This window comes from Nannizzia gypsea, genomic scaffold (genome assembly GCF_000150975.2).
Source record: "Nannizzia gypsea CBS 118893 supercont1.4 genomic scaffold, whole genome shotgun sequence".
Taxonomy (NCBI): Eukaryota; Fungi; Ascomycota; class Eurotiomycetes; order Onygenales; family Arthrodermataceae; genus Nannizzia; species Nannizzia gypsea.
In genome coordinates, this window is record NW_003345198.1 from 1,321,888 (window position 1) to 1,346,345 (window position 24,458).

Consider the following 24,458-nt stretch of genomic DNA (forward strand, 5'->3'; position numbering starts at 1 on the left):
AGTCATCCCGGTCAAGGCCGCCATTCTCTGCCAGCATGTCCCTACTGGCATTCATTCGACTCCTCCCGTGGGGGATTTGCCTCGGTCCAAGGAAACCATGGACAGACACTGTATGATGGTAATACGCAGCGAAAACCGTCACTTCCGTGGGCTACAGTTAGGAATTCAGGCGCCATCCATTCCTTCAAGTGCAGTAGGGAGCGTAAGGGAGCTTCAGGTCTTTCTTGGAGACACTCAGTCCAAAGTCACCTAGTCTGATGAGGGGGTATTCTCCAGCGATGTCCAAGGATTTGATGAAAGATGTTTTCAAGTTTGATGTTTACGGTGCAGGATTGGGTTCCAACCTCTCTTGTCTGGCACGTTGTCGTTGACTATCTCTCTATCGTTGCGGAGTCCAGTGTGCATGTAGCTGAGAGCACGGATGAGTTGACGAAAGACATGCCAAAGGAACGATTCAGGGATAGGTTTTCCGGCAGAAGTCATCCACTGCTTGAAGTAGGCCAAGTGGCCGGAACAAAATGGTTGGTATTCAATTCTTGCCACGCCGGAAGAAACGTCTGCCCACGCAGCAATAACTACCTTGAGTGTGTCGACAGTATTGATATTGCATGCTTTCATTAGCTCCAGTTTTGTAAGGTGTTGGACCACAAGGGACAAAAAGGCCTAATCACATAGCCTACAATAGATAACTGTGTGTAATCGGAGAAAGATGGTAAATGTAAATACACGGTTGAAGGCTCTTTGAATCGCTGAATATACCGTTTTATAGAGTCACTGCGGAGTGGTTAGATCATTAACTATTAGGTACTTACCTACGCACTTTAGGTAGTCAATGATGTGACTACCTAGGTCGTTAAAATGTTAGATTCGTCATCCACTTCCTTCACTCCTGTTGTTCACTTTAGCTTTAGGATTTCATGTTCGTGGGTACTATAAAAACCTTCCCCGGCGAGGCTGAATGTGACCACGAACTAATAAACTGTAGAGACGAGCAAAGCCCATAGATTGGAATACTCCACTTTAGCTACGATTCGCACTCATTACCAAAGGATGCCTTGGGGAAGTCAGTCAATCACAGCATTCATTAACTTACCCCTAGTTTATCGAACATCCGAGCAACATATCAAAACCCTTTGTTGCGGCTATAGAAAAAGGTCCCGCCACGACCGGGTAACGTCTACTATGGGCCCTCCTTCAGCACAGGCCGCGGATGTTAAAATAAGAGACGATTATTCCAGTATATCAACAGCCAACTCTCCGGCTTTAACAGACATTACAAGTGTATCATCGACTGATTCTGCGCCTCTTGTAAAACCCAAAAATGCCTCAAACAAGTCTTCTCCTACCGTTCCCCAGGCGCAGCATGAAAGCCCGGAAGAACGTGTGGCTCGATTTATGAAATTCGTGGAGAATAGTACCCGGGAGGAAATCCCAGCAATGGCACAGAAGTATGGGCCACGAGGTAAGTGTTTTACACACTACTCTTTTTACTGTTTTATATCTAATAAAGGACAACAGTTGTAGGCGAAGGAATCCCCTTCGATACGGACGAGAAGGATAGTGACAAGCTATGGGCGTAAGAATAAAAAGTGTGACTTCTACCATGGCATACCTGACATGGCAACGGGCATAGATTCTAAGTTATCTTAGCCAATAAATGAACATGAATAGAATAGAAATATAAGAGAAAATATTTCAACCAATAATACTCCGTACTTATACCCTTGGGATAAGTATTAACTGCAGCTAGCGAGCTCGTAAGGCATACATTGAAATACACACCTTTGATATACATATATACATACATACAGAGGACGGAAAACGATTAAAAAGAAAACTATGTCACCGGCTTCCTGGTTTCCCATCCTCTCGCCTCATCCGTCTGTTCCTCCTCTGAGCTGCCCTGATGGCCTCTGGGGTTAGGATATCATCTGGTAGTCGGAACGAGGTCTCTACGAGCTCCGGCAGTGGTTTCCCAAATGCCATCCGCGTTCGACCTCGCTTGTGCTTTTTGACAGCTGCGTCTCGAAGATGGGGTTTGGAAAAGAAGGACAGGAAGGGACCTGCGGGCCATGGATCAGGTTCGATGTATGGTGCTGCAGGCTTTGAAGTGTCAACGCCCTTGCTTCCTGGTGAATGCTGCTGAGGGGGTGTTTTGGGCTGCTGGATTGGCTCAGAGGTTTGGTTGCTCTTCCGAATCTTTAGTTTCTTGTTTTTGGTCGCTGATATAACCTCCTGGTAGAGCTGGTGTGCAGCTAGGCGGTCAACGTCGTCTGGGTCTGGGACACTACCAAGTGCCGTGGTTGATGCCCGTTCAGAGCTTTCCTCAGCGACACCGCTTTCACCATCGTTACCATCGTCACCATCTTCATTCTCATTCTCCTCTTCATCTTCCTCATCTTCCTCATCTTCCTCGCCTTCTTCGTCATCTTCATCTTCGTTTTCTTCCTGGGAGTCTGACTGCTCGTCTTCTTCCGCCTGCAGTGCCTGTTCCCGTTCGATTCTCCTTCGCTTTTCCTCTTCTTTCCAGGCTCGGAACTTTTCAAGCAAAGAATTGACTTCTCCTACGAAATAGTCTCGTTTAGGCTCGTACAACTTCTTTTCAGTGTCGGTGACTCCGTTGATTCCCATAACCCGGAGCCAGTCATGGCCCTGCAGCTCGCCTAGCAAGTGGTCGAGCTGGGTCTTTTCATATTGAGCTCGCTCCTTTTCAAGGTTGCGCAGCTGCTTCTCTTGCCTTTCAAGCCTCCTGTGTGCTTTGAAAAAGGCATCTTCATCTAATGGATCCTTGTCACCAGCTCCTTCGAATGACCCAAGTTCAACGACTTCTGCGTTGTGAAGGTTCTCAAGGGGGTTCTGGGGGAGTGACGATGATCCTAGTCCGTCACGATCTGGTGTTAACGGTTCAGTGAGGTCATCAACCAGGGTAATTGTAGTCTCAGCACAGAGGAACTCTAGTAGTCGACGCGTTAGCTTGTATGCACGTAGCCGAAGATAATGAGCCGCTTTATTACCCACCTTGTTTTGTTGGCTCCAAGCTAAGGATCTGTTCATAATTGGGGAAATACATGGCCAGTTCACTCTTTGATGGCCTGGTACCTCCATCATGAGACCGTAGAGACCTCTTCTCCCCTCCAGCAGGGGTGCTGGCACTGGGTTCCTGTGGTGGTTTCAGATGAACATCATTCTTAGTAGCTTCAACACCATGCATATCAGCATCTCCTCTGCCACTCGGAGCTCCCTGAACAAGGGGCATATCTCCTTCATCCACCTGTATGGATCGAGAGTGTCTCAACGCGTTCCTTATTGGACGGACTAACACCGAGTCACTGGTCCTAATGCCTGAATTGGCTGTAGCATCTGGTTTGGCGAACGACAGACAGACACCTTCGCGTTTCCCGAGACTGTCATCGCCGTTTCTGGGACTTCTGATAGTCACCAATTGAGTCTGTATGTGCCGCTGGGGGAGAGAGTGAGGCCGTGCAACGACGTTGGGCTGACCCAGAGCATCTCTGGCGCGTAAGGGGAGCTGCCCCGACACCTGGGGCGGGGAATGGTGTAGCTTTGTTCGTTTTGGCGGCGGTTCGTTGTGGGTGTAGATGAACTGGTGTGTGTTTGCATGGGTGTGTTGCTGGTGCGGAGCAGGTACCGCGGAGGCAGAGGTCGACGGTGGCGGTTCGGTGAATATTGGCGGCGTCTGGTCGTGTTGCTGCTGGTGTTGCTGGTGTTGCTGAGGATGCTGGCGCTGTGTTCTGGTTCGCGTACTGCACGACGGCGGAGATGTCACGGTGCGAGTCATCATCTGGTTGGTGGTTAAGGGGGCAAAAATCTCTAGCTAGACAACAAACACCATGACGGCACAGATGAAGGTAGGAGGACAAGCTCCCTGGCAGCTATCCCTTCACTGTTCCCTTGAGGTCTAGCACACTCTTGATGGTACTCAGCGCAGAGCCTATGTATCCGCGTCCTGGCAGCTTTTTGGCTGCGAAAACTGACCTCGCCGTCGCCTCTTTTTATGGTTATCTTGAAGTCGTGGATGCTACACTCGAGTTGGGTATGTTATCGGATTACCATTTTTATTACTCATGTATCTCAACTTCGGTGTGTCTTTGTGTATTTATACAACATATATTACTTACTAAGCGATAAAGTGAAGCATGATATCAAAGAAGTAGCGAGCAGCGTCAAAGACCGGATTTTATTGATGCTTTTCTTCGTCTATTTTATTTCCGTAGGTAAATTCTAGGTGATGATATGCAGTTAGCTTCACTCAGTACACGGCAGGGGTTTATCTTCACCGCGGCTAATGATACAGGGAGTAAACGTTGTCAGAATTATAGGACTCTAGGGTTCTCCGCAAAAGATAGCTAACCTTGGGCCCTCTAGCCAAAGCTCGCCACTGGGGGCTGATTTAAACTACTGGGGAATCCCTGGGCTCTTATGCCACGTAGACAATGACCGAGAACGACAGTTGTGCTAATGCTAGTATATTAAAAAAGTGTTATCACAGCTTAAAAGATATATCCAGAATAACACAGTGGCAAAATACTCCAAATCTCTACCAAATCCTGTTTGGTGTTATTAACCGCAACTTGTCTAATTAATGTTGAGACCAGGAGCTATTAAACTTAGGCAGAATGGGTGAAAAGGGTATTCTTAAGAATAGGAGAACCAGAGAACTCTGGGTTCAGTAAAACGCAGCTAATATATGTTAGAAAAAGTATTATAGATGAGAGCATTGACTTGTACTCACTTTAAAAAATAAGCAAGACCCTGTCGCCTTGCTTCGAGGAACTTTGCGTTGAATTTAACTAGATAATGCATTAACGCTAAGGGCCGGGATGAGTGTCTTATGTCGGTAGAACATAGAACATACAGAGTGCACTCTTGGGTGGTAAAGCTGGCAACGACTTTTTGCAGTAGGGATATGCCTCCGCAAGCTTGCATCGAAGGTCTACGAATTGGGAGTACCTGTATTAATGGAGCATGGGTCAATTCTGGGCCATAAGCATAGTTAAAGTTGCGGGTAGCAACAAACCTCATTCGAACTACCATAGATGCTCCCTAGACACCTGGACATCAGTACCGATGTGTACAGCGCTTTCACGGGAGAAAGGCCGGGGGAACACACCTCGAGAGTCTGGATGTTACATATCCACACAACATATGCCCCGATTCCGGACTGTCCCTTGACAATAGCATAGTCATCAATAGTTACGTTTTTCGCCCAAAGGCCCTTGCTTGTATCGCATGAGGGATCCTCGCTATGATCCTCTAGCGTTATCAGGCCACTGGACCGGTCTAAGGAGGTGTGGGATGCATGCGAGATATTGCGCGAGTGTCTCCAATAGGGCGGGGTAGCAGTTCGCGGGTTTGACTGCGGCGTTCCCGCGCGGGGAGCTGAGGGGATAGGCGCTGTTTCAGCGCCTAAGGAGTCCACATGGCGTAGCTGGGGAAGCATCGCGTTCTGCGCGCGAGGCGATCCGGCCGGCTCCATCCATCAGAGTACTAGAGTCCTGCTTGTTCGAGGATATATATTGCGTTAGACGAACTAGCTTTTCTCGAGCGAGAGCGAAAGTGTTGGAGGGTGGCAGAGCACTGTTTGCAGGTATGCGGGAAAGGCCGGCTTTCGGAAGAGTACTCCGGGCACAACAACTAACCTAACTATACATGAGACAACAGGCTTAGCGAAGGTTGGTACTGACGTGGAGGGTGCACCGTGTGACTTGATCGATGCGTGTCTCAAGTTCACACATGGAGAGATTGCATGGGGTGAGACAAGACCGGGAAGCTTCAGGATAGGGAGGGATACAAGTCCATCCACTGCCCATGGGGTGCGGGGGTAGAGGTTATATCAATAATTGAACATACCTAAAAAGGAATACTAATAATTTCGCTGATGAAGCGAGGGTAGGGGACGGCAACAGGGAGTTCTGATGAAGGTTATCAGATTGGGGAGAGGTTGGTTGTGTTGACGTTTTTTTTCTGGAGAACTGCGTGAAGAGCGACGCAGCCAAGGCCTGGTGCCACCTCGGCTGGTCGCTAGTTGGTCCCCAAAACCTTGCAGATCCACGTCTGATCTCGAGAAGTTCGACACCACCTTGGCTTTGACCATTTCACCACTAAAAGCGGCCTTTTCCTACCTCCTTCTGCTGGATATCAAACTGCAACGCCTCCATCACCTCCGTCGCCTTCATCTTCAGCTTCAAGCGCCTTTTGTTAAGCTTTTAAGCTTATCTAAAAATAAAAACAAACAGCCTCGAAGCTGACATAAGCTCCATCCAAAAGGGGACTAGTTTAGCTTGGCGTTAAGCTTGCCGAAAAGTGGATACGCTAGTCCCAATAAGACCTAGCATAGCCGATCCTCTGGTCACGCGGCTGTCCAATCACAGCTAAGCTCGATTTTTAATATTTGTTTGTCTCAATTACCTTTATTAGGCGGGAGAGCAAGGGGGTCGAAGAACGAGGAGGAAGAACTTCTCGCTTTGTCTCGTCCCCTTTTTTTCTTCTTTCTTTCAGTCTGCTTCTTATCTTCTCCATCTTCTCCATCTCTCGCTCTTTAGTCGCCATCAGTTCTGTTTTTCTTTGCCCCAGTCTCTCGCTCTGTTGGATAGTTTCTTTTCTCACACGTGTGGACACTTATCTGCCTGGTACTTTCTGCCATATCTGTCATACCTAAGGTACGTCCACGAGGGTTGTTACGCATGTATCCCGTCGACAGCTTTCACAACCACCCGGTTCCTCGACTGTGGAATCTCATATCATATATTTTTCTGCCAGCGGAGATATTTAGGGCCATGTTCTTTTGCTAACTATCCAGTACTATTTACAGTCGCCATGTTTTTCCCACAAGCTCTTCTCGCAGCCGTTGCTGTTGCTCGTCTGGCCTCTGCACAGGTCGTTAACCCAGATGATGTTGCTGAAGCTACTAGACGTGAGTAATCTGTTTTATCGACGTGTTTATGATGCTATGAGACTAACGACGAACTTTTGCTGCATAGAACAATGGTGTTTGGCTCAGCAAACCTCGTGTCCTCTGATCTGCCTCCAGCTCCCAGGGACCTCGGAGGTTCCAGCAGCGAACGACTGTGATCCTGTATGTTCTCCTCGCTTTGTCTCCGGAGATGAATACACAAAATCGGCTAACCCACATAATTAGGACACTCTCGTTTTCGACTGCACCTGCAGCAACGGCAAGACGCCCAACGCAACCGAATACTCTCAGACCATCCCGTACTTTATCTGCACAGAATCCAACAACAAGTGTGTTGAGAACTGCAATGGCGACCACGCTTGCCAGTCTGCCTGCCGCGAAGACCACCCTTGCGGTGCTCAGAACCCTACACCACCAAACTCTACCGCCACCGCTAAGCCTACCATGTCGGCCACCCAGACTGCCAGCAGCTCTGCTACGAGCGGTGCTGTCTACACTGGATTTGGTGACGGGTCTGCTTCTCCTACTGACCAGCCAAAGAAGGGAATGGCAGGACCGCAGGCTCTCCTGAACGTCGGCCAGATGTACGGAATGGCTGTCTTGGCAACCGGTTTCCTTGCCGGCTTTGCTGTTCTTCTATAAGTCATGAAATTGCCTGTGTGAAACGACCTGAGTATATCCGCAATGTATACATGAGCTCTTTTCCATTTCTTGGGCTTAAATCCTTTTTTTTTCATATTAATAATATCTTTTAATGGAATATCTCTGGCGCGGTCATGGTATGATCGGGAGTTTGTTTTTGATATCTTCCGCTATAACGCCTGCCTTTGGGCCTGATTCCATGTTCATTCTTCGTCTTCTATCCTTGAACAGCTTTAGTGATGGTTTTCTTCTCCCCTTTTTTGATGGCCGTTTCAACTCCTGCACGGATACCTTTGCGGCCCGAAATATACATAATGCTTAATAGCTTAATTTGACTCCTGTATACTACGTATTCTTGCCATAATAAAAAAGAACCCGGCGACCTAAAGCACGTGTATCACTACCTGTTCTGTCGAAGCCCAACCTAACATAACGCCATGCTAATGAATAAGTTTACACAAAGCAGCCAGCATAACTTTTTTCTCCATCTCTCGAAACAACACGCTCAGACAAGCTACTCTGTCTTCGATCGTTTGTGGCTGAAATCCTCATCTTCTGAAACCTCGTCCACTTCCATACCTCCCATCTCTGCATCCTCATCCTCATCATCTATACCAGCCCGTCGCTTAAGGCCCTTCATCTTCCTAGTCTGCAAGTCGCTCAAGTCCTGACGACCAAGATGTACTCGTCCAATCTTATCACCAATACTGTCCATACCGATATTCTTCTTCGTCTTCTCCATATCCTGAGGCCGCTTCCCTTGTTTCATCGCAGTCTTCATTGTGTCCTCGTCAGCTTCTCTAACTCTACCGATTCTGAAATCGAACTTTGGTCCAACTTCTTCCAACTCCACACGCGGTAGTTTATGCCCGCTCCTCCTGGTTCGGATCTTGTACCACCGTAAATGGATGGCTGGCAAGGAGCTGTTGGTAGCGGCAAGTCCGCTTTCTTGAGGTTCCTCTGCAGCAATCATAAGAATATACTGTAGCCCTTCAACGTCTATCTTATCCGTCTCTTCACCCTTGAAAATATCCAAAAACATGCTCTTGAGCATCTTGAAGACCCCAGACGTCTCGTCGGCCCATACTGTTCCTGAGAAAAGCATCATAGGCTTCATACCCACACCGACATTTAGCCGGAAGGCGGATTTGGCATTCCTTTCCGCAGCAGCAGCCTCAGCTTCCATCTCAGCTTGGGTTCCTAGCAGTAACAGTTCGCACATGTCGAGCACCTTGGAATCATATATACGTAGGATGGTGATACAGTTTGGCCGCTTCTTGTTGCTGCTGCCGTAAATAGCGATACCGCATTCGTTCTTTGTCGCCAGGAACTCAAGACTCTCCGTGTTCTCGAAAGGGTGAATGTTCTCGTTCTTTTTGTGGAAGAGTACAGAGTGAGGTTTTGTGAGCGAGTGGAAAGTCTTTAGCACAGTATGGAGTGGCAAAGGGCATTTTGGGCCGTGTAGTAGGAGCGTTTGCTTTGGGGTCTCAATCACTTGCGGTTCTCTGGCTTTGAGAATGCGCCGTGTACGGGCATTTCGTGGTACCCTGACGGATATTAGTATTCAACTTCTTGATAAGACCTTGGTAGTAATGTGAGATTGGCTATACATACACTTCCCGCAGCATTGTGCCTGTAAAATTTAGTTAAGATCGCTGGAATGCAAGCCGTTTTATGTGCAGTCGAAGTGATAGGTCTTGTTCTTGTAAAAGCACCTTTTTTTTCTACCAAAAGCTTCCTCGAAATTTTGAATTTTGATGCCAAGATTTCGCTGATTAAACTTTGGGTGTCCCGGGACTTTGGTTTATCCGTAACACGTGGTGATAAGATCATCGGATAAGGGTTATCGTTGTCTCCGTCTATCTTCGAGTGTCTGAATCTAAATAATAACAAGAAGGCATTGGTATCGGAGGTATTTGGAGCTCACAGATGCCCTGAAGACTCGATATGATACTTCTAGATGGGGGGAAATGGGCAAGCCTGTAGGAATTACTCAAACCTAATACAATGGCTGATAATCTACAAAAACTGAGAGTATACGATAATGGTTGTAGATTGGGACTCGGCATATTTGCGTAGGCGAAGCAGAAATCTATGATCTATACCGCCGAATTTCGTACGGAGTATGCCCATGCCGGTGCTATGTAGTGCTGTGCTTCTGTGCTGTTTAGATAGTTGCGACTCCGAGGCTGCCTGCGCCTTTGCGGCTGCGCCACACCTTCCCGCGCCGCCTTTTGCTTGGGTTTGCGTATCTGGTTCTTATCGCTCTCAGTACGCCGCCAGTCAACAATCACTGGACAAAACACCGTCATTCTTCCATCTTTACCGTTGTTTAGGCCCTGCAGGCTGCTTTTTATTGTTCTTTATCTTATAAAACAGTGGTATTCTTCATTGCTACCTTTGTCGATTCCCACGGGCTTCACTCTTTGACTCTCAGCTGGGAACATTCACCACAAAGGCCCAACCCCAACCCTCCACCTCCAGTGGCCACTTTACAATAGACCTATCCCTACCAATCTTTCTCTCTCTTGCGCGATATTGCATTATGGCATCTCTCAATCTCTCGACCAATGGGCCGTCCATAACAAAAAGCTACCAGTCGGTGGTGAACGCTCCAGCCCCAACCGGGCCTGCCGCAGCTTCTCCAACATATGGATCGTGGGCCTTGTTCTCAGTTACAACTCCTCTAGTAAACGCATTCCAACAAGGCGGTGCTCAGAAGGAGAGTGTACTGAAGGTCCAAAGCACGGGAGGTATGTCTTGTTTTGCTATAGTAATTCACGGGGATTCCATGCGGACTCGGCTAATATGGCTTTTATAGAGGGCGAACTAGTAGACCTGATCGAGGACTTCTCAGAGGGAAAAATACAATTCGGCTTCGTCAAAGTGAAAGACCCGAACACCAGCCTACCAAAGCATGTCCTGATAGCGTGGTGCGGAGAGGGAGTCCCAGAGCGAACCAAGGGCTACTTCACCAGCCACCTTGCTGCCGTCGCCAAATTCTTGCAGGTACGTGCGGGACTGCCTCATAAGTTCAAGGAAAGCTGGCCCTTCATTTCTAAAACTCTTGTTTAGGGATACCATGTTCAAGTTACTGCTCGATCTGACCGCGACCTCACTCCCGAGAGTATCATCCAGAAGGTAGCCGATGCATCAGGTGCTAAATACTCCGGGGATGCCTCTGTTCCACCGCCAGCTTCCACGAAACCACCAGTGGCCGCAAAGCCAGCCTTTAACCCTACCCGTACCGCTGGCTCGTTCAAACCTACCGTACGAGGTAACTTGCCTGGTCACTCAAAGAATGAGCCAGTTGACGAGGATGGCTGGGGAGCGGATGCACCCCCAGTTACCAGGACACAACTCGAGAAAGTTGAATCGGCATACAAGCCTACCAGGGTTAATATGAAAGAGCTTGCTTCGCAAAAGACATCTACTACCTCAGGCCCTGCTGTAGAGCGAGAGGCACCGAGTAACGTAGTCAAGGGTGGATACCAGCCAATTGGCAAGGTCGATATTGCAGCTATCAGAAGACAGGCGAAGGAATCCGGGCAGAACATCAATGACCGCCCAGATGTAGTCAAGGGAGCCTATCAACCTGTTGGAAAGGTGGATATCGCTGCCATCCGTGCTAAGGCGAAAGGTGAATCCGGTACCACCCCAAGCTCAATCTCACCCGCAGCCACCGGAGGCTCTGCTGGTAACGATGAACAGCCAAAATCGCTCTCTGAGCGCTCGGCGGCCTTCACTGCTTCAGAAAGGCTGACGAGTCTCCCAAAACCAAAGGTTGCTGCTAAATTTGGAGCCGCAGCCTCTTTCACTGGAACAAAAGCTCCGCTACCTGGCGGTTTTGAGGCCAAGGCCCCAGCGGCTGCAGCTCCAGTTGGAACTGCCAGTCGAACCTTTGCCGATCAGGGAGGTAAAACTCCAGCCCAGCTTTGGGCCGAGAAGAAAGCCAAACAAGGCGGCGGTACTGTTAACCCGCCCCACGCTTCGGAAGCACAGCCAAAGGATACCCAAAAGGGCCAGGAAACAGGATGGAAGAGTTCGTACACCGGAAAGTCATGGGCTCCCGTTCAGACAACAAGCACTGGTGCATCCGTTGGTCATGCAGAGGCTCATGACGCTACTGAACAAGAGAAGCACGAAGACCAGCAAGAGGAGCCCCAGACCGGCAACGTTGGCTCTATTCGGGACCGATTTGCCCACGCTGCCCCCATTGGTGTCGCAACCTATGAACGAGCTGCTCCCTCCCCACCTCCACTTGATACTAGCAACAAACCGACTGCTAGCCGTGGTGTGCCCATTCCTGGTCTTTCTCAACCACCCACTGCCCCTGAACCAGCACACGAGGAAACTCAGCGTGCGGTCCCACCTCCACCTCCGGCACCCGTTGAACCAGAGGAGGAGGAGCAGGAGGAAGCTCCCGGTTCACCTATCCGGGTAGCAATGCCTGTTGGCCGTGGAGCAGCACACGATGACCATCCTGCTGCACCGGAGCAGCCGCCAGCACCAGATTTTGTGCAGCATCAAGCTGTGCACGAAGAAGTGCCTGAGCCACCAAAGGAGGAAGAGCAGACTTACACAGCAGCGCCAGTGGCTGGTAGCGATATCCAGGCCATCGCGCAGTATGACTACGAAAAGGCCGAGGACAACGAGATCGAGTTGCGAGAGGGTGAACGCATCACCAACATTGATATGGTCGACGAGGATTGGTGGCTCGGCGTCAACTCCAGCGGCGAGGCAGGCCTCTTCCCCAGAAACTATGTTGAGCTCGTCGAGGGTCAAGGCGCCGCTGAAGCCGCTCCCCCAGCACCCGCTCAGCCCGCCCGCGAAGAACCAGCTGCCCCACCTGCCGCTGCCGCTGAGCAGCACACTGCCACTGCTCTGTACGACTACGAGGCAGCTGAAGATAACGAGCTTAGCTTCCCGGAAGACGCCAAAATCACCAATATCGTAAGTCTTTTGTATCCGTATCCCCTTTTAGACCTCTGCCCCTTTCTAACGGGTTCTTGTAGGAATTCCCTGATGAGGACTGGTGGACAGGCGAGTACCAGGGTAAAGTCGGCTTATTCCCAGCAAACTACGTCCAGCTCGACAGCTAAACAGCAGTATCATCTTCTTCGACGTACATACCATCACCCGCTGCTCAATGGGAGGGCTCCTTCGTCTATAACTGTTTTTGTGCAGCGCCCGTTGCCTGCCTGGTTTGCCTGTTTTTCTTCCACTTTCTTGTCCACTAAATTAGTTCCTGTAAATGCAAAAGCCACTAGAGCCGTATTATTCTTCCACTTCTTCCAACGCCGTCTCTATCTACACCCCCCTTGCGTCTTGTTTATAGATGCCGATGTCGATTGCGCATGCTCTCTTTATCGCCCTCACGTGCCTCGGCTCGGAGGAAAGAGTCTCCGCATGCAAAAAGCCTAAAGTAAAACAAGCAAAAAAAAAGGCAAAAACGACGCCGCCATCGCGAAACAAAAAGTCGACGAAGAAGCATCAACACTTCTTCTTCAGCTGAAGCTAGCAACCACTTCGCCCTGCGCTCTTCTTGACGGACGCCTCCAGCTTCCGGCCGTTCTCCTCGTCTTTACTCCTTCTCTGTCCTACCCTTCCCTCTATGCCGGAGACGTTGGCGGCCGCCAGCTTTGTTTTGCCCTCCTAACTGTTTCCCGGACGCCCCTTGCGTTACCCGGCAACGTCAATAACAGTGCTTTCACACTATAGCCTGGCTAAGCGGAAGAGCTCATCAAGATGACTTCCCTGGGCGACGACTTGCTTGTCACTGTCAACAAGCTCCAGGACCTGGTGTTCAATACCATTGGGAACGATTCTTTGGATTTGCCACAGATTGTACGTGTGCCTGAATAATACATAGGGATAATGCCGGACTACGGGTTTAGCCCAAGCTAAAACTGCGGCCGAATGTTTCCCTTCGTTTTTATAGAGTACAGACGAGAAGAATGCTGGCTGACTTGGTAACCTTTTCTGGGTTACTTTCTGCTGTATAGGTAGTTGTCGGCTCGCAATCATCTGGAAAATCCTCAGTACTTGAAAATATCGTTGGACGAGACTTCCTGCCGAGAGGAAGCGGCATTGTTACTAGGCGGCCTCTGATCCTCCAGCTCATCAATGTTCCCTCTGACGACAGTGATGATGAACATGAACCACATACCGCCGGCAGTGTCCAGCAGCACGGAGAATGGGGAGAATTCCACCACCAGCCTGGCCGGAAATATACGGATTTCGCGCATATAAAACAAGAGATTGAGAATGAAACCGCGAGGATAGCGGGAAATAACAAGGGAATTAATCGCCAGCCGATAAACCTGAAGATCTTCTCTCCACATGTGCTTAATTTGACTCTCGTGGATCTTCCTGGTTTGACCAAGGTCCCGATCGGTGACCAGCCTTCCGATATCGAAAAGCAGACGCGGACCCTGATCTCGGAATATATTGCGAAGCCAAACAGTATTATACTCGCCGTGTCTCCTGCAAACGTGGACATTGTCAACTCTGAGGCTTTAAAGCTTGCTCGCCATGTTGATCCCGTTGGCAAGCGAACGATCGGTGTACTCACCAAGCTGGACCTTATGGACCATGGAACCAACGCAATGGATATCCTTACCGGCCGTGTCTATCCATTGAAACTAGGTTTCATTGGTGTGGTTAACCGCTCTCAACAGGACATCCAGGGCGGTAAATCTTTGGCAGAGGCATTGAAATCTGAAGCTGAGTTCTTCAGGCATCATCCGGCCTACCGCAACATGGCGAACCGGTGCGGTACTCAGTTCCTTGCTAAGAGCTTGAATTCCACTCTCATGTCACACATCCGTGACCGTCTGCCCGATATCAAGGCCCGTCTAAATACACTGATGGGCCAAACCCAGCAGGAACTGGCCAGCTATGGAAACAAGCAATTCAGCGGAAGAGAACACCGCGGGTCGCTAATACTCCAACTTATGACACGGTTTGCCTCCTCCTTTATATCCTCCATTGACGGAACCTCCTCCGAGATATCGACAAAGGAATTATGCGGTGGAGCAAGAATTTACTATATCTTTAATTCTGTGTTTGGAAATTCCCTAGAGACAATCGACCCCACCCACAACTTGTCCGTCCTAGATATTAGAACCGCTATCCGCAACTCAACTGGACCTCGACCCAGTCTTTTCGTTCCAGAACTTGCCTTCGATCTGCTTGTGAAGCCTCAGATAAAACTCCTTGAGATACCCAGCCAACGCTGTGTTGAGCTAGTTTACGAAGAACTTATTAAAATATGTCATACTTGTGGTTCGACCGAACTTTCCCGATTCCCAAGGCTGCAGGCGAAACTGATCGAGGTTGTGTCCGACCTTCTCAGGGAGCGCCTGGGCCCATGCTCAAACTATGTTGAATCTCTTATTTCAATCCAACGTGCATACATCAATACCAACCACCCTAACTTCCTTGGTGCCGCCGCCGCCATGTCATCCGTCATTCAAAGTAAGCAGGAGAAAGAGAAACAGGCTGCCCTTGCTGAAGAGAAGAAAAAGAGGGACCGACGGCGGTTGAAAGAGCTTGGAGCTGCGAATGGAGTTGCTACCCCTGATGAAGAGGATAATGCAGAGGAGAAACCACAGACTCTTCCAGTCAGAGGGCATTCCTCGAAAGTAGCCAGAACCGGGTCACCACATACCGGACGCAACTCTGAATCCATATCCTCTGCTCTCAATGGCCTCCAGTCAGCTTCGCCTCCACGATTAGGAAGCCAGCACGGAAATGCCAAAGATTCGTTCTTGAACTACTTCTTTGGCAAAGATGGCTTGCCAGGCTCTACTCCTCCCCCAACATCTTCCGGCCTCTCACGCCACGTCAGCCATGCAATGGAGCCTAGTTTCAGCCAGAGCTTCCGCCGAAACGAGATCCGGTCCCCATCTATCCCCCAATTCCCCACCCAACAGGAAGAATACGCTCCAACTGAGTACGGTGATATGTCATTAACCGTAAGTTCCCTTCACTTTATAAAATACCTACAATACTAACGTCAAACAGAATGACAATGGCGAGCCAGTTTTGACAGACCGTGAGGCCCTTGAGACGGAGCTCATCCGCCGCTTGATTTCATCCTACTTCAACATCGTCCGCGAAACGATAGCAGACCAAGTCCCCAAAGCCATCATGCACCTTCTGGTCAACCACAGCAAAGAAGTGGTTCAAAACCGCCTAGTTAGCGAACTTTACCGAGAAGATCTATTCCCTGAACTCCTTTACGAAGACGACGGCATCAAGGCTGAACGCGAGAAGTGCGAGAAGCTACTAGAAACCTACAAAGAGGCCGCGAAGATCGTGGGCGAGGTTTTGTAAATTATCTATCCCTCTGTTTTATCTTACCTCTCCTTATCTTGGTCTTTTTATGCTATGATTTATCCTCTCTCTTGTCTCGTATAACTAACGCACACTACTCTTTCCCCTTTGGTCTTGATACGACTCTTTTTTTGTTTTGATTGATGCAAGTGATTCGTCTGCTACTGGTTACTACATATCTTTTTCGATATTGTTTTATTACATCTCACAACTCTATAATAAACGAATCACACCACATCGGGATCGGAGGAAGAGTGGATTGGTGAGTGGGTGGGTGCTTATTCCCGTGCATGGGATCGATGTTTGTTGACTTGATAGATGAAGAGAAGAGGGATTGGGGTTGAAACGGAGAGCCTGTTATATATATACGGCTTTTACGTGAGAGGTAGTGAAACTGTTTATGTATACATGTAGTTATGTAAAATGGATGGCTCTTCTTGATGTTATGATGTTATTCTCTACCTATTTAACTACTACCTACAGCTAACCGCAACTTGTTCCAAGAAATACAGCAAAGTATTCCGAGTGAAGAAATGTCTTGATTGATTCGTATATATATTGTTCTTTTTAGGGTCAAAACAGGAACCTAGAAAAAACCAACAGCAACATTAAACTGATCATCCACTCTACCCAGCCACCAACCACCGATCCCTCAAGCCATACTTTCGTGTGGCAGGAATCCAATCGCAAAGATCCGTATTCAATAGACCAAAGGGGGAAGATAGGGGAGTGGAATAAGAAACATAGGGGGAAGAAAACTGCATACATGGAGGGGAGATACAAGATGTCATTAAAATCGGGAAAAAAAACAAGTCAAGTGCTGGCTTAGCTAAAGTGTGAGTGGGGAAGGCATCGAATATCACATCCAGATAAGAAAAAGATAAAGATAGTTCTCGAAAGACGAGTATAGATCAGGCGAGACAACATGGAATGTATATGTCTCTTGTTTTAGATATCATCAATTTCCATGATCGAGTCAATGTCCATCTCTCTAGAGCCCAGCTGCTGAGGCCAGTCGGCGTTATTCAACTGGTCGTTGAGGGTGCCGAGAGGAGGGAACATGCTGGAAATGCTCCAGCCCTCAGAGTCATTGCTATCAAGCCCGGTGGAACACATATTGTTGCCCTCGGATCCACTGAAGAGAGTGAAGTCACTAGTTTGCTTGCCCATGTCCATTTTCATGTAGTCGAAGCCGTCATCAAAGCCCTCATCACTTTCATATGAGGCGGGAGAGTACAACATAACATTACCGTGTCCGGCTGGGGAGATGCTAGAGTTCTTGTCTAAGGCAGGGAGTGGGAGAGAAAGATTCTCGGGCTCAGAGAGGCAATTCATAGCCTGTGCCTCAACAGACTGTGCCGGGCTGAGAAGCTGAAGGTTCATGGAGGTGTATTCGTTCTCAGTGACGTCGAAGTGGAAGTCTAGATCTGCATTGCTTCCAATTAGGTCTGGTGGAGACTGAGCATGGAACCCAGTAGCAAGATTACCGGCAGGAGTAGAGGACACAGAAGGGAGATTCATGTCAAGCTGTGGTAGAGTATCACATGGATCTCCGGCCTGAAGGTCGGCATAGAAGGCATTGAAGTCATCATGAATACTGTTGTACTCGTTCAATGATGTAGACTCGGGGAAGAGCATGAAGTCATCATTAGTAGTATTCTGTTGTCCCATTTCACTAGGCGAACAAATACTAGGGCTTGGGCCTGGATACACGCCGGGGCTAGGAGCATATCCGACAGAGCTCCGAGTGCTCATGCTTGGAGACCCGTGGGAAGCGGGTTTCTCAAAAGGGATGGACTGTTGTTCATATGGGGACATGTATGGAGACATGGCCTGCGCACTGATGGGTGTAGGAATGTCGACTGACGGTGCTTGTGGGCTGTTCATGTTGGTTGTAGCTGGTGTTGGCTGTGGAGAAAGTTGGTGGCTTGACCTGCCATTATTCTTGGATCGGACATATTTGTAGCCATGGAGCTTTTCCATGTGCTGTTTACAGTTACTCTGGCGCTTGGTGTCATAAGTACACCCGGGGTAGAGGCATTTGAACTTCTTTGGGGACTTGGAATGCCTGTCATTCATGTGACGGTCTCTCTCTTTTTCAGTTGGCCATCCGAGCTGATGATATTTGCATTTGGTATCAAGACACTTCCATGGCCGAGTGTGCACTTTCTCGTGTTTGCTATTGTATGGTTAGTCGCTATAAACAACAGATAGCACTAAGGATAAGTGAAGGTGGCTTACGTTAGATCACAAGGGCGGCGGAAGACCTTATCACAGTGCTTGCATTTCTCGTTGATATTCATTGGCGGGGCGTCCTTCTTGCGTCGCGCCATGGAACGCATAACACTTTCTTGGTTCTCCATACTGGGAGCGCGCTTCAAGCTTGGAACAACTGGCTTTTGTTCAACAAAAGGTTCTCCAGTCTTCAAGGAGATAGCTTGTCCTTTCTTCTTTCTCACAAGTTCGGCAGGCCGACCGGTACTTGCAAGGCCGCCCTCAAGAACGAGTTCCTCACCACTATAAAAGAATAAGCACAAGATATGAGGAAAGAGAGTAGCCAGGATACATACGAAGAATAGCCAAGATCGTCACGGTTGGGGGACGCAGCACGTCTTTCCCGGGCAGTTCTGATCAAGACCGCGTACTGGCGAACCTGTTCAACAAGGTCAAGGAAGTATCCGTTAGTGTAGGGGCGGTCTGCTGGACGGCGTTGGTCGTGGTCGTTGAGATATCCAACGGTTGTGTGCACACACTGGATGGTGAACTCGCAGAAGCTCAAATATGATGATCTGGAGACGGTGTGATGAGGAGCCAAGTAGAGCAAGGTTTTCTCAACGTCTCGAAGACAGGTAATCTCGCTACTCTGAATACGCTGTGGTACAGATCTTACAAGAGAATGGAAGGTTTTCAAACGCTGTTCCTTGAGCAGTGGGAGAAGAACGTGACGCTGAATATGGCGCTTGGCCCCAGTGCTGAGCTTGGTTCTAGAGGAAGCCACTGACTCACGAGTGCTGACCTCGACAGCTCCAGCTCTCTCTCGGTTTAAAACGTCTGCAAGATAGTTAGTATTTAACAAAGCAGCAAAATCCGGAGATATATGTAAGATATGGAATTGGAACGAACCTTCGCCGATGGAAGAACCAACACCGCTGTCAGAGAGCTCTGTACGGATGTTCTCCTTTCCAGGGAAGCCAGATTCGGTTGAATTCCTAAATGAAGAGTCGATTTCCATTAGGTTAGCAGAGGTGAGGCGAGTGTTGAGACCTCGTGGAGCCTTGAGGCTGCTGTTCACATCCTCGAGCGAGCTCTGCTTGGACAGTGACTTGTTCCCGGGACCAGTTGAGTTGCGCTCAATGCTGCCGAGCCAGCCTGCAACGCGGTTTTCCCTAGCAGCAGAGAGTTCCTGGAGAGTATCTGGGCTAGTTGGAGAACGACGAAGCAGGGTTGGCAAGTGGAGGACGGGGTCCCCTGGGGACGAGGGGGAGGCAGAGACATGAAATGTAGCTTCCTTCCTCAGGGTGGCATGGCGAACTGTATTTGAAGAGTTGCTGGGGGAGCGTCCATCACAATGGCCGGTGGAGAGACGAGGAAGGTTGGCATTCAAAAACGGTCGACGACGCGGACTTATGCTGAGATCGGAGGACATACTGAGTGACTTTTGTAGAGGGCAAGTCACAAAATCTGCAGACAGACCCCAATAAGCAACGGCGGACAACTTGAAGGGAATAGCTTCATATGACTCACCTCTTTAATCTTTCGGAGACCAGGACAAGGTTGGACTGTTTTCTTGCTTGGCCGTGGGGAGGAGGGCTGTCTTGAGACTTTTATAGACCGAGATCTCGCAGCAGTTCTAACTGGTCCTCTTCTTCCACGAAAGCGGCACTGACTTTGACTGTCGAAGCATGTTAGTCAAGCGGTTCAATGGTATCCATGTCTTCCGAGTGCCACACTTACACAGCATTCAATGAGAGTCCAGAGTCTATACAGAGAGAGTCTGCTACTGTTTCCAGGCAGCAAACAGTCGAGTATGACAGCGAGACAAAACTCGAGAGCGAGAGCGAGGTCGAGGTCAAGGAATCGACTAGCAGTAGATGCCAGAGAGGCCTGGAGATCAAGCTGTCTTAGCTGGTTGACAGTGCCCAGGCAGAGCAACCTAGGAGAGCGTCGCCTCCTGTTGACGTGAGATGGCTGCTGCCTAGCGGACCGTCGAGACTAAACCCAAGTAGATCAGCGGCCAAGCGAGGAAGCCTTGTTACTCGAGGAGCCCAGCGGAGACAAGGACACAGTAATGCCAGGGAGCGTCAGGTAGACTCTCTTCTGTCTGCTCTGGAGTGTAAAGCTGTTGGTGCTGGTGGAGTTGTTGTTGTTGAAGGTCGAGGGAGAAAGTCGAAGGGCGAGAAGGCGGAAGATAAGAAGAAGAAAGAGAGTTTCCCTCGCGTGTTATTCGGTTTTGGCGGTTGCCTGATGGGAAAAGTGGGTCCTTCCTTCCTCAAACTCTCTTTCGGCGTCTCGGCGCTGCGGCTCCGGGAAGGTTGCTTAGTAAGATCTTCTCCTGCTTTTCTTTGACGTCAACTCGATATAAAAGGAAGAAGGAAAAGGGCGAAGACGAGGGAAGAGAGATGGCAGATTGCTGTGTTGGCGAGTGAAGGACGCTGCCCGTGGAGATGAGGAGGATGGCGGTTGGCAGCTGTGTCGAGTGAGGAGAAGGTTGGCGAGACTCGGGGCAGGCAGGCACTGCTCGGTGTTACTGACACAGCCACGCACCGCAGTGGTAGCCTCATCCAGCCTAGCAGCGCGGACTGAAATAACACGCACTAGCAGTATTACGGAGTAAGCTTATTAAGACCAGGATTCGCAGACGGTGGAGAACCAACTCGTTATCTCCGCCAACTCGAAGAGGCCAGTTCTCTCCTTCGCTGCTTCATGTTGCAAAAGAACTTGCATCCTTCGCCAGTTTCTTGAGGTCTCGTTGGCCCGGGAAACCAGCTGCGCTTCCCCCTTCGGCCAACCAACGTCTCGCTCGTCCGTGGGCGGGATGCACTTTGAGACAGCACCTGGGCGGCAGTCACTGCGTAACCCTTGTCAGGGGGTCGGACAGTTGTAAACTCCGATCCCTCCGTCTCCCAATCCAACTTTTTTTGCGGCTCAAAAAGTGAGCGACGTGGGTTCGCCCTTTCACGAAGGTTCTGTCCCCCAGCAAAAGCAATTCTCCCATGGCTGGTGAGTCACACTCGAGGATTTGGCCTGTTGTGTAGCGTACCCGGGGCAGAGTACGTTTGCCATGGTTCCCGCACTAGACAATTTGACTTGGAACTTGATGCCCAACATAATATCCAGTTTAAGAAAGGAGAATCAGAATTCTCTAAATGGAATGCTCTCAAGCGCCCTCTCATGTGTACAAGAAAAAGAGAAGACTACCCCGCAGAGATCCATCTCTACACCAGACTGTACGCGAAATTCTCTCGGGGGAGGTGCCAAGCTAGGTACCAGCATGCACACATCGAGATTAGGTCATTGATACCCTTCAGCCAAATGCCTCTTTGAACATAGCATCGTCACCTGATTTTTCAAGTTGCCAGAGAATAAATGCAAGCATAATACGTAAAAAGTTACGAAGATGGTCCTCCATTTTGATATTAAATGGCCCCAGTTCTTGTATCTGGAGGAACGGGAACTTGTTGGTGCCTCGTGCCGGAAGGACCGACTGGGATCCTGGCCCGAAAATGTATTCTAGATATGTGTTATTGTAAGTCCCAATGATAATATGGAAACCTAGGTGGTCTTGAGCCACCATAATGGTATGATAAGCCTGACTCTTTTTGTCCACTACAGCCTCGTCAGTAAGAATTGCACGTGTTAGAATAAGAGTACACGAATGATTGGGGAGTATCACCATTTCGTCGCGTGTATGGCATTTCCAGATGTATACAGCATGCTCCATCGCTTGCTGCGCTAGGATAGGGACGCTGTCTTTCCCTTTACGGGGAGCACGTTTAACTTCAAATATCGCAGCTTCACGCGGCATGCCAGCAACAGATAGGCTGAATAGGATACTTCCATCTACACGAGCTCGGAATTGCATACTGCTGTGTTGTTGGGAAGTTGGATGACTAGGAGGCCCAAATTGAAAAGTGGTCTCAAAGGAATTGGCCATACAGAGGGGGGCTTAGAAGCAAGGCCCGCCCTGCACAAGGCTTGCTAAACCACCAAGAAGCGTAACTATAAAGTCCGCTACAAGTGTTTCTGTGGGGGCTTGACGAGGAGGTTCCTCTTGTCCTGGCGCCGTCATGGAACTCGTAGGAGGGGGGAAATCGGTGGTCGACTAATCCTCGATATTTACCATTTCGATATCCTCCGTGTTGGCCTCTTCAAAAGCCTGATGCGTTGGACTTTCTGGGTCTGCGCGTGCTGCGTGCTGCATGGCGTCATAGAATCGAGCCCAAGCGTCCGACGTTCTTCAATCGAAGCCTGGATCGATCTATCCTCCAGCTGGTTGAACAAATTAGTGAGCATACTGAATGGGCCGAGCTCCCCAGCAAGGGTACCGGAGTACTTGGGCAGGGTAATGGTGAGCGCGTCCTCTGGAACACATATATGTCGACATAGCGTCTGGAGCATGTGAAGTCCGAGTAGGTTTCCTTCCATAAATTTTATCGCATCATTGATGTGGTCTTCATTAAAGAAATGATCTAGTTCTGTAATATAAGCCACAGCATACTCGGGGCATTTCTTTTTTGGCCAGATGGGTCTGAGGCTCAGGAGTGCTTCTTTCGGGGCGTCGAGGCAGAGAAACTCCCTATTCAGCACCAACGTTAGTCAGGGTATGCACTAGCTACTAGAACGAGCTGCAAGAACGAGAGCCGCTACCTTCCATCCACAGCTGCTCGAGAGTCCGCCGTTGAAGGCCATGCCTGTATATTGCGTCTCGCCACTCTACTACGTTGGCTGGGACCTGGTTGAGGCCGTGAGCCGCCATTCTGAGGTCAAAGTTCGCCTTTGGGGTATATCACAGGCGACACCACTCTGTCAAAACGGCTGAGCCAAAAGAGTAAGCCTCTACTGGCGAGTGGCCAGCAGGTTGAAGCTGTATACTTGACACTCGAAAGAAGGGGAGAAGGCAGAGGCAGCAGCGACAGGAGGAGGAGTTGTAGATATTAAGGTGCAGGACCTGACAGCCGCGGGAGCTGACTAACTAAGTTCACTAGTTCGCTTTGCTGCCTGGTGAAAAGCTAATTACCTAATCCAAAAGTCTAACTCAGTATGTTTGAGTCTGGGGTTTTCTACACTTTACATCTTGTAGTTCATCACTCTGGATCATCAAACATATCGACTCTGACACACAGACAGACACACCATATGCCATCTGATGTAGTGTCATTCGACCAGCCCGAGGAGGTCGCTTTGGCTATGGGGCGTATGTTTCTAGCGTATATGTCCTACACAGAACACTCCTTCAAGTTTGACTGGCTGGAGAAGACGCCGAATATCCATGTGCAGTGCCAGGATACCACTGGACAAAAAGTTCAGTTCACAACACCCCCCAGAACTCCTAAGCGCTATTCACACGTGTGAGAGAGTCACAAAACCAGGGATATTCCCGGGCTTTCCGACTGACTGGGGGTTTGCCGGCCTCATGCAAACCGCCGTCCTCCAGGTACTCGAAAGAGTGCACATAACGACTCGAAAGTAGGAGGTCTTATCTGCACTCAACATTCATTACTTTACCGACGTTGTACTAGGCTTTATGGTCCTTATTTGACTAGCTATATTGTGAAAGGGTCCGTTACACCCAGGGCATCAAGGTCCTCTGCCCTCATCAGAACCACGGGACTATCATCATTCGGGATCATACATGTACACGCGATATGACACAGAAAGCGGATCGTTGTCATTATATCCTAAAGAGTGAATTAATGGCAGCCACATCAATCTTCTATCACCAGATGAATGAAATGGTTTGGCTATCTGACAAAGGCCGATATAAAGGCAAGCCGAGATACAAGGGCGGCTTATTGACAGTATGTTTAATTCATTATTTTATAAAACACCGTATCTGATAGCGCTCTAACCAAGGCTACCATGGTGACGTTTATATGCGGTAAAGTACGTATCATCCAAGCAACCATCAAGCCGTCGGAAAAGCATCCAACACTTAACGTGAATCTAAGAGCCAAATACATTCTCAATAACGCAAACTACGACAAAAATGTAGGCTTTGATGTTCTGAAATGGCTTTGTGACCCTCCACAGGCAGAGCTCGAGACTGAGCCCGAGTCCACGGAAACTGTCAATGAACTCCCTGAGAGACTGAAAAAATAACAATGGACGCCCTGTTGTTCTAGCTATACTTCGCCTAATCTCCGTGGTGCTCAATGGGGGAACCTTTACCAGGGCCTTTTTATATATCAGTATTAATTCCACTTCATGAGTATGACTATAAAATTATCAATCTGTACGGAGTACTACTGCCATTCCCGTACAGTAGTACATACATGTGCCAAACTTACTAGTCGGAGTGTGTTTAACGCGCCGGCGTCGGCTG

At 49.2% G+C, this 24,458-nt stretch overlaps 11 protein-coding genes across 11 annotated transcripts; 6 read left to right on the plus strand and 5 right to left on the minus strand.

Annotated features, from left to right (window-relative positions):
* Window positions 1-1,182: 1,182 nt before the first annotated feature.
* On the plus strand, window positions 1,183-1,580 carry MGYG_05160 (hypothetical protein; the record flags this gene model as incomplete). The annotated part of the gene is made up of 2 exons (XM_003172520.1): window positions 1,183-1,462; window positions 1,519-1,580. The coding sequence occupies 2 exons, from the start codon at window positions 1,183-1,185 to the stop codon at window positions 1,578-1,580; spliced, it is 342 nt and encodes a 113-aa protein (XP_003172568.1).
* Window positions 1,581-1,842: 262 nt separating this feature from the next.
* MGYG_05161 (hypothetical protein) lies at window positions 1,843-3,802 on the minus strand (the record flags this gene model as incomplete). Its single annotated transcript, XM_003172521.1, has 2 exons — window positions 1,843-2,954; window positions 3,019-3,802. 2 exons carry the CDS (start codon window positions 3,800-3,802, stop codon window positions 1,843-1,845), a joined length of 1,896 nt encoding a protein of 631 aa, XP_003172569.1.
* An 826-nt stretch (window positions 3,803-4,628) lies between these two features.
* MGYG_05162 (PX domain-containing protein) lies at window positions 4,629-5,497 on the minus strand (the record flags this gene model as incomplete). The annotated part of the gene is made up of 5 exons (XM_003172522.1): window positions 4,629-4,701; window positions 4,754-4,811; window positions 4,877-4,971; window positions 5,039-5,064; window positions 5,132-5,497. 5 exons carry the CDS (start codon window positions 5,495-5,497, stop codon window positions 4,629-4,631), a joined length of 618 nt encoding a protein of 205 aa, XP_003172570.1.
* A 1,340-nt stretch (window positions 5,498-6,837) lies between these two features.
* Window positions 6,838-7,576, plus strand: MGYG_05163 (hypothetical protein; the record flags this gene model as incomplete). The annotated part of the gene is made up of 3 exons (XM_003172523.1): window positions 6,838-6,934; window positions 7,002-7,096; window positions 7,160-7,576. 3 exons carry the CDS (start codon window positions 6,838-6,840, stop codon window positions 7,574-7,576), a joined length of 609 nt encoding a protein of 202 aa, XP_003172571.1.
* Window positions 7,577-8,090: 514 nt separating this feature from the next.
* MGYG_05164 (ribosome biogenesis protein RPF2) lies at window positions 8,091-9,204 on the minus strand (the record flags this gene model as incomplete). Its single annotated transcript, XM_003172524.1, has 2 exons — window positions 8,091-9,123; window positions 9,191-9,204. 2 exons carry the CDS (start codon window positions 9,202-9,204, stop codon window positions 8,091-8,093), a joined length of 1,047 nt encoding a protein of 348 aa, XP_003172572.1.
* Window positions 9,205-10,121: 917 nt separating this feature from the next.
* Window positions 10,122-12,678, plus strand: MGYG_05165 (hypothetical protein; the record flags this gene model as incomplete). Its single annotated transcript, XM_003172525.1, has 4 exons — window positions 10,122-10,329; window positions 10,398-10,585; window positions 10,652-12,529; window positions 12,592-12,678. The coding sequence occupies 4 exons, from the start codon at window positions 10,122-10,124 to the stop codon at window positions 12,676-12,678; spliced, it is 2,361 nt and encodes a 786-aa protein (XP_003172573.1).
* Window positions 12,679-13,324: 646 nt separating this feature from the next.
* Window positions 13,325-15,916, plus strand: MGYG_05166 (dynamin-A; the record flags this gene model as incomplete). Its single annotated transcript, XM_003172526.1, has 3 exons — window positions 13,325-13,423; window positions 13,582-15,555; window positions 15,605-15,916. 3 exons carry the CDS (start codon window positions 13,325-13,327, stop codon window positions 15,914-15,916), a joined length of 2,385 nt encoding a protein of 794 aa, XP_003172574.1.
* Window positions 15,917-16,864: 948 nt separating this feature from the next.
* On the minus strand, window positions 16,865-19,562 carry MGYG_05167 (zinc finger transcription factor ace1; the record flags this gene model as incomplete). Its single annotated transcript, XM_003172527.1, has 4 exons — window positions 16,865-18,095; window positions 18,158-18,433; window positions 18,487-18,967; window positions 19,040-19,562. 4 exons carry the CDS (start codon window positions 19,560-19,562, stop codon window positions 16,865-16,867), a joined length of 2,511 nt encoding a protein of 836 aa, XP_003172575.1.
* Window positions 19,563-19,837: 275 nt separating this feature from the next.
* MGYG_05168 (hypothetical protein) lies at window positions 19,838-21,020 on the plus strand (the record flags this gene model as incomplete). The annotated part of the gene is made up of 5 exons (XM_003172528.1): window positions 19,838-20,003; window positions 20,074-20,095; window positions 20,143-20,455; window positions 20,502-20,612; window positions 20,775-21,020. The coding sequence occupies 5 exons, from the start codon at window positions 19,838-19,840 to the stop codon at window positions 21,018-21,020; spliced, it is 858 nt and encodes a 285-aa protein (XP_003172576.1).
* A 420-nt stretch (window positions 21,021-21,440) lies between these two features.
* MGYG_05169 (hypothetical protein) lies at window positions 21,441-22,892 on the minus strand (the record flags this gene model as incomplete). The annotated part of the gene is made up of 3 exons (XM_003172529.1): window positions 21,441-22,026; window positions 22,257-22,611; window positions 22,784-22,892. 3 exons carry the CDS (start codon window positions 22,890-22,892, stop codon window positions 21,441-21,443), a joined length of 1,050 nt encoding a protein of 349 aa, XP_003172577.1.
* Window positions 22,893-23,176: 284 nt separating this feature from the next.
* Window positions 23,177-24,235, plus strand: MGYG_05170 (hypothetical protein; the record flags this gene model as incomplete). Its single annotated transcript, XM_003172530.1, has 3 exons — window positions 23,177-23,484; window positions 23,694-23,934; window positions 23,990-24,235. 3 exons carry the CDS (start codon window positions 23,177-23,179, stop codon window positions 24,233-24,235), a joined length of 795 nt encoding a protein of 264 aa, XP_003172578.1.
* Between the last annotated feature and the right edge of the window lie 223 nt (window positions 24,236-24,458).